General features: G+C 38.6%; 1 protein-coding gene across 3 annotated transcripts in view; it reads right to left on the reverse strand.

The window, feature by feature from the left end:
* The window catches only part of LOC124862465 (SH3 and cysteine-rich domain-containing protein 2-like), a 41,153-nt gene extending 28,301 nt beyond the window's left edge, over positions 1-12,852 (reverse strand). Inside the window, exon 1 of one of the 3 annotated variants that reach the window (XM_047356410.1) lies at positions 12,243-12,852. In XM_047356410.1, the coding sequence (XP_047212366.1) occupies positions 12,243-12,329 (87 nt within the window). In that variant the 5' untranslated portion in view covers positions 12,330-12,852. The remainder of the gene's footprint in view (positions 1-12,242) is intronic. The other 2 variants (XM_047356411.1, XM_047356409.1) reach the window with 2 other exon arrangements.
* Between the last annotated feature and the right edge of the window lie 270 nt (positions 12,853-13,122).

A 13,122-nucleotide genomic window follows, 5' to 3' on the forward strand; every position in this document is an offset into this window, starting at 1 on the left:
TTCCAATTTGTTTAAAATAATCCTGCTTTTTAATTCTTTTTTCAGAAAAAAAGTTAACTTTTTTTTTGTTAAGCTGTTTAAGTATGACCTATGACTCAATCAGGTGTAATAAAGGTTCCTAAATCCAAAGGTAGGAACCCATGTGTGAACCAGTGAACCAATTTTAGGTCAAATCTTTTAGCACTTTGTTACAACCAGCCTGTCATAAATACATTGTAATTTTATGTATGAACTGGTGTGTTTTGCTAACATTTACAGCCATCCATTTTTAGGTGAGGAGATACCTGCATGAAATATTTGAGTTTGCTGAGTTTTGTTCTTGCTTCCTAGAGACATATTTTTTTTTAAATGTGTTTCAATTTCAGATGTGTTTTTAGCCTTGACACTTCTTTTAACCTCCATTTTCCTCACTTTTCCAATAACAGATCAGATAGAAAATGTGAAAGCAGAAAAAGTCCAAAGACATAACTGGCTGTTGCTGTATTTCAATAGCCTCAGAATCACATGAGGAGCAGCTGTTTGGCATTGATTGATGGATGTATGTTCCCAGAAATTTGCCAGCAGCTTTGCACACACATGCTGATGATATGCGCTGACATGCAGCTTCAGTCAGCAAGGAAGCCGTCCTGTAGCAGGGGAAGAATGGCTGTGCACGCACAGACAGGCAGATAGATAATCAGCGTAATGCAGACACCATGTGTGCAGATGTTCCATCTGTTTGCCGGTCTGCGCTCGTTCTGCTTAGTAGCAAACTTAATCACTTTACGGGGACATGTTGTTTGCAGCTCTGTGTGTCTGGTAATGAGATATGAAGACAGTTTGTCTATTTAACAGTATACCTCTGTGGGAGGGACCCATGGAGACAAACGCAAAGCAACGAACGAGAGTAGGTGCATTTGTTGCCTGCATATGTTTCCTGCATAACTCCATTTGGATAATATGACCTCATTAGATTACTACCACTCTGTATACAGCTCTGTTTGCACATAATAGTGTTTCCTGCTTTTGGTATCTCCTTATAATAACAATTTTGAAATGTATCCAGTGGGTTTATCAATATAAAGTCTTAAAGGAAAGGGGAAAAATTAAAGAATGTATTTTCTCCCTTGCCATCATTTAACTGTCTTGTAACTTAGCTCACAAATGTTAGCTGAAGGGAATGTGCAACTTGTCTTTTTCTGGATGCAAAATATATATGATGTTGCATTCAAATGCAGATATCCCTCCTCTAACAGGAGGAATTATATTCTGGACATTTAAACATTATTGTTTCTCCTTTGTTGTGTGTTCCACAAAAGCCTTCAACTAACAGGTGACAGGAATTCTACTCTGTCTGTCTGCACATCTACCTATTTGTCCAAACATCCATCCATCCATCTTTCCATCCATCCATCCATCTTGCATTCTCTGGTTTTTGCTATTTGTATTTCAACTGCACATTATTTCTTTTCACTTTGTGAATAAAAACTGCTTCAGAAGAAAGATTATAGTGCATTGTTGGTTATGTTTTGTTGTCATGTAAACAACTAATCAGAATCAGTATTACTATAAGAAAAAACTTTATTGCCAAGTAGTGTTTCAAATGTTTGTGTAAATTGCTTTGGTGGTAAGGTGCTACACATAAGCAAACATACAGCTGACATAAATACATTTGGAAATATGTAGTTAAAAACAAAAACAAGTTGTGTTGGAATATTATGAGAAAAATAGAGCACCGTGGCAAATATTAAAAATATACAATAACAACAATATAGAATTAAATTAAATAGTATTTACATGTGCTGAGATATTCGTACTATTTGTCAGAGGGGAACCAGGGCCTTGTTAATGAGGCTTGCTGCAGACGGGAAGAAGCTGTTTTTCCAGTGAGAGGTTTTGGTCCTGATGGACCGCAGCCTCCTGCCAGAGAGGAGAGTCTGAAACAGTTTGTGTCCAGGGTAGGAGGGGTTAACATGCAGTTTCTGAAGAGAAGGAGGATTGCAGGCAATCACTATCTCTGCAATGATACGCTCCAGCCTGCCCTTGTCCTTGATGGCGGCAGCAGCGTACCAGATGGTGGTGGAGGAGGTGAGAATGGACTTATTGATGGCAGAGTAGAAGTGCACCATCATTGTTTTTGGCAGGCTGAACTTCTTCAGCTGCCACAGTAGGTACATTCTATGGTGAGCCTTCCTGGTGAGGGAGGTGATGTTCAGCTCCCACTTGAGATCGTGAGCAATGATGGTGCCCAGGAAACGAAAGGAGTCCAAAATGGCAACTGGGGAAGCACACAGGATAATGGGGGTGGGTGGGCCTGTGCTCTTGCTAAAGTCTATGATCTCCACTGTTTCGATGGTGTTAAAGCAGAGCTGAAGTCCACAAACAGGATCCTGGCAAAGATTTCTGGGGAGTCCAGGTGCTGCAGGATGTAGTGAAGGGCCATATTTATTGCATCATCCACAGACCTGTTGGCTCTGTAGGCAAACTGCAGGGGATCCAGAAATGGTTCTGTCATGGATTGAAGGTGGGTCAACACAAGGCGCTCAAAGAACTTCATTACCACAGAGGTCAGGGTGACAGGTCTGAAGTCATTTAGTCCTGTGGTCCTTTGTTTTTTGGGGACAGGGATGATGATGGATGCTTTGAAGCAGCCTGGCACCTGACATGTCGTCTGTGAGGTGTTAAAAATGTCTGTGAAGAGACAGCTGATCAGCACAGTGCTTCAGGGTGGATGGGGAGATACGGTCCCGTTTCTTTCTCTTAAACAGGCAACAAAGTCTGTTGAAAATGGTTGTTACTGATTGCTCTGGTTATTATGCCAGCCTCATGATTGATGCTTGAACAATTAATTAAATTCAATTTGTTTATATAATGCCGATTCACAACAAAAGTCGTCTCAAGGCACTTTACCAGACAAACAAATCTAGTTTATACAGAAATATGTAGTCACAAGAACCACTGGTCTAGACAACCATGCTTCATTTCCAACCATAAGTAAATGCAATTAAGACTGTAGTATTTTTCATTATTTTAATTTACTTATTACAGACTTTTTTTATTTTCAGTACGGCTGGAGCCAAGCTCACAATGAGAGCAGTTGAGTAGTAGCATAACAGCTCCAGCTGAAGCACATATCTCAATTACAGTCAGTGTGCAGCTCTACAAAACCTTCCCGTCAGCCTTCAGTTGAGCATTATCTGAGGATCCTACTACCAAGTCAAAGCTGGAGTGACCTCATGCTCAGTGGGAGGCATCACTGCACCATCTCACATTAATCTCTGTGACAGGTGAGAAGCTCACATAGAAGAATAGAAGCCGGTTCAGAGAAGGCATTTAACATGTGAACATTGACTTATTTTGCTAGGAATCAAGGGATTAGAAGGGAATTTGATTCTTCAAATGTATGTATTTTAGAGCCAGGGCCATTGAGGAGGTGCATGTTTCTCTATGAAGTAATTTTTTAGTGGCTTACATTTTTAAATGGGACACAATGTCTGTCATTTACACAGTCAGTGGTCAGGAGCAACAAATGACAAAGTAATGTTTTTATCTGCAAATTAACAATTCCTAGATAAACCATTCTTTTTTTTATATGCAACACAAAAACCCAGATTCACTAAGACTGCTCTGTTTTGGCTTTTAGCTCCAAATTTTGCACATCCCTTCCACCTAGTACATGCTTTGGCTCAGAAGCTCATTTACTGCTGTTCTCATTTACTGGCATAAATGCACTGAACAATTCCAGATGTGAATAATTTGCACTGAGACATGCTGTCTCGCTGTACCCTGAAGAAATCACATTCAGTGAGCCATTTTCAAATAGAAAAATTACATTAATGTCTGACTTTTTTTAAATTTATTCAAACAAATTCACTCAACTGTTGTGTTTCCTTGTTCATCAGTTTAACTTTCTATTTAAAAAAGTGTTCTTGATTTTATTCCTATCAACCTTATTCCTCACTGAGTGAATTCTGTTTGAAATTTCTGGACCAACATTCCTACCAAACCAACTTTTACATATTAAACAGGGTTACATTATCTCACTGGTCCCTTCATTTCTCAAAGATTGAGGGATGACCTGAAAAAATCAAATTTCATTAGATATATCACCATATTGATATAACTCGTCAACTCCATTGGTACGCACGAGAATGTAGGTAAAAATAGAAATTAATTCAGTGATGCTTTGGTGTTTCTTTGCTTTTAAATCTCAGAAAGCACATTAGCGCCTGCCCTGTCTTTCCAAGACCATCATGTGGCCGAAGTGGCACCTGTTTACAGGGAACAGTGACATTTTCACCCTGCACTGCACTGGTCACAAACAGCAAAGGTCAGCAAAGAAAAATCCTGCTTTTGGCAATCACTGTAATTTACATAAATATACATAAAAATAGACAACATTTCCCCTAAATACATCCAGAATATTTAATTTAATTGTGGAAAGTCTGGGTTGGGACAGAGAGAGACATTGTTTACTTGAGCAGTGTAGACTGTCTCTTTTCAATGTTAAGAATCAAAAGGATGCAGAAATTCTGGTAATCACTCCATTTTGCAAGTGCAAAATCTTCACACCCTTTTTTTGGCCAATCAACCCTAATGTATTTGCACTCCCAACAAAAGGGTACACTTTCCAACGGAAAGATAAAAAAAATCTGGGGCAGGTGTTCCTATTTGTAAGTCATTTATCAATTTTTAGCCACTTCATCTCATTTAGGCTGGAGCTGATCCCAACAATTAACAATTGTTGTGGTCCATTACTTCTATCTATCTATCTATCTATCTATCTATCTATCTATCTATCTATCTATCTATCTATCTATCTATCTATCTATCTATCTATCTATCTATCTATCTATCTATCTATCTATCTATCTATCTATCTATCTATCTATCTATCTATCTATCTATCTATCTATCTATCTATCTATCTATCTATCTATCTATCTATCTATCTATCTATCTATCTATCTATCTATCTATCTATCTATCTATCTATCTATCTATCTATCTATCCATCCATCCATCCATCCATCCATCCATCCATCCATCCATCCATCCATCCATCCATCCATCCATCCATCCATCCATCCATCCATCCATCCATCCATCCATCCATCCATCCATCCATCCATCCATCCATCCATCCATCCAGTGGCAGTTCTAGACCAAATTTACCAGGGTGGGGCCAGTGTTTTTTCATGGAGCACAAAACAAAAGAATGAAACAAAAAACAAGACAATATGTCATTGTTTAATATATTAACTGAGCCACTTGCAGCTCTGTAGCTGCAGCTTTTTAGACCCCTGATCTAGCAGATGAAAATTGTGATCCTACCTTGATACAGCTGAAGATAAAAGTGTAACATCCTAATGTTTGATTCATTGTTAAAGTAAAACTGTAAAGGTACAAAATGAAATAGGTCCCTTGGACCAATCACTTAAAGTTTCAATGTCAGTGCATATCATCATAGGAAATTGGTTTAGTATTATGTCTTCATGCATATAGACCCCAGGCCTGGATTCGACCCCAGGACCTTCTTGCTGCAAGGCAACAGTGCTACCAACTGTACCAGCCTTAATTACTTCTAACAACAATAAAAGAAAAACAGAAAACATGCCTTTATTCTATTTATTCTAACAAGAAAAATCTTATTGCTGAAGAGAATCTAAGTACTCATCTCAACAGAACTGCATGATCCCACCCTTTTTTCACACACTTAGATCCATATACAGCACTCACATGTTCTAAATGTTTATGCCTAAATGTCAAAAATCAAAGCTCCAAAAGAAAACAGCAGAGTTTAGGTAGCTATAACTCAATAATAAGACTTTGTCTTTGAGCTTTTGTTAAAATTTAATGAGGCCAGACTGATATATTTATGGGATGTCCGGCTGTGTCTAGAGGTCACAACTGAACAATAAAGCCTTGATCCCATCTGGAAGGTGTTGATATGGACGGCTTGTGTCCACAATATGCTGACAGTTTTTAGAGATTTCTATAATATGGCACATTTTTTTAATGGACAATTAAATTGATTAACTCTCTCTTTGTTTTTGTAACATTTAAATGTGCACTTTAATACAAATTCTACTGTTGATGTCTGCATCCACCAGTTCATGTTGTTTTGTTGGATGTCTTAAAGAGAATATTCAAGGTCATATTTTCTTTTTCAAATTTCTTCGGTCCCGGATAAGCGGAAAACGACGAGTACGAGTACGAGATATTTCCAAATATAAAATGAAGAAAAGTGGTGATCCAGGATATATTGGAAAAAACAAAACACTGAAGCAGATCTATATCTTCAGCTAATATAATTATAGCAGCATAAAATTCAAAACCTTTTTTTTTTTTATAACAAAGTCCACATATCAGTGTATACAAGCTGTAAATCTCACTTTAACCAGCCGCAGCCAAATGCTCAATATCAGCGTCACAGTTTCCGACCTTGGTCTAAATGGGGATATTTTAGAGGACCAACTTTGGTGTAAATGTGTTATGAAAGACAAAATTATCCTGGCTGACGCCAATTCAAGGTCATTGCAGAAAAATGTAGCTTCAAAGGAAATTATACCCCCAAAGCGGGCTTCTGTGAACACAAAGTATTTAAACATCCACCATGTGAACACAAAAAGCAACATAATAAGGATTTATATAAATGTTCACTTATCATGAAATCTCAAAGCCTGGAAAAAGCTGCCTTCACAAGAAGACAGTGTGTGTACTGATTCCATGTCCTAAAATTGGTTATTATGCATGACTGGATGGCAGATTCCTGCTATGAATATGAGATAAGCAATGCATAATCACAGGCTGCTTCCAGTGTTCTTCTATCACAAATGCTTGTACACAGATGATCAATCAAGCTTATGCACGCAGAATCACACACACACACACACACACACACACACACACAGTCTCCTTATCGTCGTCTCAAGGATTGTTTAATGGAGGAGAAACTCCGACCACTGAGTATCTTTTCTGTTCTTCTGACCTAAACTCTAATATTTGAGAGCTCACACCTTTATTGTAGTGTCACATCAATAAAAATTACAGCAGGGGAGGTGTGATCATTAATTAAGAAACACCCTGGCCTACTTCAACTGCCTTAAAGGGTTATAAAAATATTATCACATTGCTGTTTTGTGCAATTTCATGTCAAGTTGTCTCTGCTGAATTAACCTTAACCTGCTCAGCCTCGAAGTTTTTTTTAATTTATATGTTCCCCTGACTGAATGACACGTGCAATGAGAAATGCACAGACATGTAAGGTGTGCTCGAGGTCAGCACATGACACAATTATATCACGTTGCAGCCCTCTCTGACTCACCACCTTCATCGGTCAAATCAGTGTCATGGCCTCTTCATTCGGGGAGTTAGTGAAATGTTCGTTAACGAGATCTGAAGTGAATTTTAAAGAGCATCCTTTCAAGGAGCCGTTTGATTCAGTTGCAAACTCTGGAGGTCAGAAACTGTAGTCATCTGTGTGATGCAGGTAGATCATTAGCAACACTTCAGCTGAATTACTGAACACTGCCCTGTTGTGCTCGTGGTAAGTTTTCCTTTCCCTCTTTTTAAAAGGATATAGAAAGACCTCATAAGGTCCCTGGGTTTTCTTAGAGCTATCAGAGTTTTGCAGGCGTTTGCAGGCGTTTGCAGCTTCCAGAAAATCCAATTTAATTCCTTCAGGAGCACAGAGAAGTTTGTGGTCTTTATTATCATGTCTCAGCAGCTATTGGATGGATTGCTGTGAAATTTGCAACAAACTTTAAGGTACCCCTCAGGAGGAATTTAAAGGTTAGTCATGCTGTAACATTCTCTCATGTGCCCAGAGAGAGATCAAATTGCACTTGTGAATGTGTGTGCTAACATGACTAACCTTTACCCGAATCAGGATATTTAAATTTTACAATTTACAAATTATTTCATCTTGTACTGGAATTACATTTTCACACACCGTTTCATTAAAGTCAATAATCTAAAACACTCTTAGCCTTATAAAAAAAACGTAAGACTTGTCTTCTTTTATGTACGTTTGCTTCAATGTAAAACCTGAGATGTTAAAAAATATTTATTCCTTTGAATTCATGCCGATTGACATACAAACTGAATTTCCTTCAAGAGGCCTCTCAAGTCTGTCATTGTATTTTATATCAGTGACCAATGTTTTTGAATCACGTTTTTGCATTTCCCTGGGATCTAAACATAACGCGGCACAGAGGTTCATTTCTCTTGGCCACCTTTCAGAATGGGAAAGGCAAGAGAACATGTCATTCAAGTAAGGCAAATATGTGTATGTCGCCATAAGTCAGGAAATGTTTCGAAAATAAAAGCTACTTGCTTACCACTGCCTATATCTACAATCAAAACATTAATTAAAATGTCTGAAACAACTGGGACTGTGTCAAACGTGACTAGACAAGGGCTAGTATATTTTACCACCCAGCCAGCAATGCTGAAATGTTCAGCATGAATAAAAAAAATTGAATGAATATTCTAGTTTTCACGCATGGATAATTTGTGAAATTATCATCATTTGGTGAGCAAGCTGCAAAACGGGCCAATTAACTAGAGAATTGTGCAGACACGTTGGATATTATTGTTGACAGTGCTCAAGATCTCCCAGGTGTGTTATTTACATGAAGTGGCTTACCTGTTCACAAGTCACTTAAATGCTCAAACAGCATCAAATACCCTGAGAGACCAAACAGCTCTCAACACAGACCAACATCACTGGCTGCTGTGCTCAGATCCCTGCCAATATCGGCAATATACCACAGCACATTGTTGGACGGAGAAAGTCCATACTTCCTTTCCTCTTAATCATTTTGGCAGCATTCTCTGCTGTCCTTGATTTTTGATATCTATCTATGTTGGAATTTGCTGCTGGTAGATTTCTAAGAACATCTGCTTCCAGACCCTCGCTCTGCCGGTCTTTTCCTGTCCAATTAAGACATGGACACATGTCTGAGTCTGATTAGATTACTTCAAAATTACCTCCTGTAGACGAGATTTATATTTCAGAAATTCTCCTGATTAGGTGTTTTAAATAGACATGGGTCAAATGAGTTCTCTGGGTTCCTCAACAAAGCACATCACTTCAAAGATTTTTTCTATACAGCGTCCCTCAATAAACTCGCCTTGAGGGTGTGAATTCAAACTAAATTCCCAAGCCAGCTCAAAGAAGGTTCCAAGAGTATAAATATTACACTCAAACCACTGCTGGGTTATTTGTTTTACTCAAGGGCCGTACATATGCTTGCATATGTTTAAGATTTTATTTTGTTTGTTTATTGTCTTAGCTGGTTGTCACAATTTTTAGATGTTTAAGTTTTGTTATGATTCTTGCCTCTGATTGTCATTGTTTATGCTCTCCAGCAGGCTGCATTATAAGATCAATTCTTTTTGGTTTGGTTTCTTATTTATTCTGTTTGTGGTGCATTTTAGTTCTGTTGCTTCTGCAATAATTTTCCATCGGTTTTATTGTGTCTTTGTATCTCTGTTTAATTCCAATCATATTTTGTTTCCGCTCTGCCACTGCCACCATTATCAACCTCATTTAGTCCACCTGTTTCATGCCAATTAGTCTCCTTGTTCTAACTTGTGCCATGCTCTTCATATGTTCTGTTATGTTTGCTCCTCGCTGGAGAATACTTTTTGCCATGTCATTTTTGTTTTTAAATCCATTCAAGTCACTGATCTGCTCTCACCTGCCTGTCTGCATTTGGGTTACTCAGAGCCCTTTCTGACAGCGGCCATAATATTTAAATTTTTTATGGCCATGAGTCCACCCCTAGCTGCTGATGTTCTTTTCTCTAGTCCTAGCCAAATATGGAGCCAAGACAGCACCAGGTTACCAGTCCCAGAGCCAAAGTTTTCAGTGATAGAAATAGAAGGAGCTGACGCTACTCAAGCACTAGCACCAACTCCAGCACCGGCACCAGTTTGGCACTGGAACTGGTTTTGGGAGAAAAAAACACAAATAATGAGACGGATTCTGCTGGAGATTTTTTCCCGTTAAAACAAGTCGTTTCTTCACACTGTCACTGCATGCCTAGTCAGAATGAGGGACTACTGCAGTATGAATGACTTCATGCAATCAGCTGAGCTGTTTTAGATATCCAGTTGACATGATATGATCATGTAGATCTGATATTTTAAAATTATGATGGAATGGGGTGGTAAGTAGCTGAATCTGTCTACTTGACCTTAATATATTCTAATGAATTAGATCGATTTTAATGGTACTGTTTGCATAACTAGATATGGAATGGACCTGTTTGTATTAGTCAGTACCTTGAGATGACATTTGTTATGAGATGTTACTACAATATATAAAGTGCAGCTAAAAGCATTTGTCACCTCACAGATTCCTTTTGTTTTTGCTTTTTTGTCATACTTAAGTGGTTCAGATCATCAAGCAAATTTTAATAGCAGACCAAGATAACCTGGGTAAATCCAAAATTCAGTGAATCAGTTAAATAATGGTGTCATTTATTAAGCAACAAAAAACAACCAAACTAACTCAACTCTGTGAGTTTAGCTACTACCCTTGGTAGTAACTGCTGTCAAGCATTTCCAATAACTGCTAAGGAATCTTTTATATCAGTGTGAAGGAATTTCGGCCCAGAATTGTTTTAATTCCAACACACTGGAGGGCTTTCGAGCATCACCTGCCCATTCAAGATCATGCAACAGCATCTCTGTTGGATTTAAATCCAGACTTTGACTAGGCCACTCCAAAACCTGTTGTCAGATAGCTTCTATTTTGGGATTTCTTGATTTTACAGATCGGACAGTAATTAGGCCTGGGTGTGGATAGTAAAATTGAACTCAGCTTTCCAAAAAATGTGGTTAACCACATGTTTAACCATTCATGGTTAAACAAAGGGTTGATTACTTTGTCACATAGGTCCAGGTTAAATTGGATAGATTGTAATACATTTATTTAAAAGGCTAATTTTGTATTTATTCAGGTTATCTTTATCTGAAACTTATATTTGCTTGATGATCTGATACGTGTAAGTTCGTCAAATAGGAAAAACAGAAAAAATCTGTAAGGAGGCAAATACTTCTTTCACACTGTAAACTGAACTGAAGTGAATTTCAAAAAAAGCGCTGCAATTCAGACAAGGCAATGTTAATCAATGAGAAGAATGGGTGCCCTTAACATAATTGATAACTTTGTTGTAAAAGATTTAATGTAGTTAATGCAAAGCAAGCCTACAATTCATGTGAACATCAATCGGTCCTGCCTGCAGCCGAAACACTGCTGATTTTCTTTGGTCTCAGCTGGAGAGGAGTGTGGATCCTGAGTGGGTCACCCTAGAGTGAGCTCAGTTAGCTGGCAGCAATGTCAGCTTCTCATGGAAGACATCAAATATTTAGATGCGGCACAGAGCATGCAGTGGAGGATCTGACTGCGTCGCTCCGGAGTGTCACTTTGCTTCAAAAGTGAAGCCTGCAGTGTTGATGCGTGGGCATCAAAAAGAGGCATGAGGTGGAGACAAGGACTCCACCCAAGGGAAAGTTGTGCATGAAGCAAACTTATCACCCAGTGTTCTGCCATTAAAAAGCAGACAAGGAGAAAGCTTTCACAGCTCCTCTTGCCTGACATCTTTGTTTATACAGTTGAGTCAATAATTTCAGGCTCCTGACAGGTAGACTGAATACAGGAAGAAATGACCTACTGCTGCTTATTCAAGTCAAAATCCGCTCTTATAAAGCTTTTAACTCATGCTTATTGCTCTGTAAATTCTAAAAGGCAACACTATTGAGTGAGAGCAGCATTGTGGATTGGAAAATTAATCTGCAAAAAAAACAAACAATGCACAGGCAAACTCATTCAGAGTGGCAATTTATCTTCAACTATTTGTAACTGGAGTAGAAAATCAAATGCACGTAATTGGATAAACTTGATCCGCTTGTCTCTTTGTGTGTTTGTGTGTGTGTTTATTGAAGAGACAGGAGAGAAAGTGACATCAGACGTTACGTAGGAGATTACACCTAGTGACGCAGTCATTGGAATACAACTGCATTTGTGAAATGTCACCGCCATCACATAATCTAAAATAATAGGGGTGGAACATTATAAAAACCCGCTAAATAACAAATATGACCATTCAGCCAATTTCTCTCGGATTGTGGAGGGAACAGTTTGCAAAGTTTTGACTGAATTTAAGTGTCTATCCTTTTAAATTGCAAGAAGACACATCTGAATAGTAAGTTTGGGAAGAATTTGCATAAGAACAGTCCAAAGTACTTGCCTTGGATGTCATCGGCTGGATGGGCATGTTGTTTGAGGAGCGCTGGAGCTGCGAGTCGCCCTCCATCTCATTGTTCTCAGTCATCATTATTGGATCGGAGAGTCAATGCAACAAAAAAACTAAAAAAAAATACAGAAATAAAAAGTTTTTGCTCTTCAAACTAAGGCCAGTGGACAGGATATTAATGGTTTAGCTATGCAAAACACCGGCAGGGAGCAGATCCACGTCAGATGGAAGAGTGCGCACTGCTGCTGCTCCGAGGTGACTCTCCACACTAACCACACGCCTATCGGGTAAATTAGAGACTGATGCAACTCATGCACCACCTGCTTATGCTATATTTGTATTCAGGTCATGTGAGGACATACGTTCAGGAAAAGGCTGAATCTCCTCTCTATACTGCCCCGTGGATCGCCTTGCGCGCACCAAAAAGCTCCAGTGTGGCACAAATTCGTTCTCCAGGTACCAAAAAAGATTCAGATCAGCACAACGTCGTTGTGTAAACCTCAAATCTATAACCTGTTTTTAAAAACACAAAAATGACTCCTTTATATGATAAAGGATCCAGCTAGGTTCAGAATCCAAGCGAACTCTGCTTTTCAGAAACGCATAGACTTAATTTTAAGCGCAGTCCGAGACACGCCTCTCCATGCGTCTGAGGGGCACGATTGGCGGATTTTTTTTTACAACTCAGCTAAGATTTATTTCACAGAGTAATAAGAGCGGGCATTTTATTTTGAAACCAAATATAGACTTCAAACGAATTTGCTATCAACATAGTTTTATGGGGTTCTTGATTCATTGTGCCATAGGCAGATTTTTATACAAAAACTGCCACTTTTATTTATGTCAAAGCTACGCTATTTAAATTTGCTGTGCG

The sequence above is a fragment of the Girardinichthys multiradiatus genome, chromosome X (assembly GCF_021462225.1).
Source record: "Girardinichthys multiradiatus isolate DD_20200921_A chromosome X, DD_fGirMul_XY1, whole genome shotgun sequence".
In the NCBI taxonomy this organism is placed as follows: Eukaryota; Metazoa; Chordata; class Actinopteri; order Cyprinodontiformes; family Goodeidae; genus Girardinichthys; species Girardinichthys multiradiatus.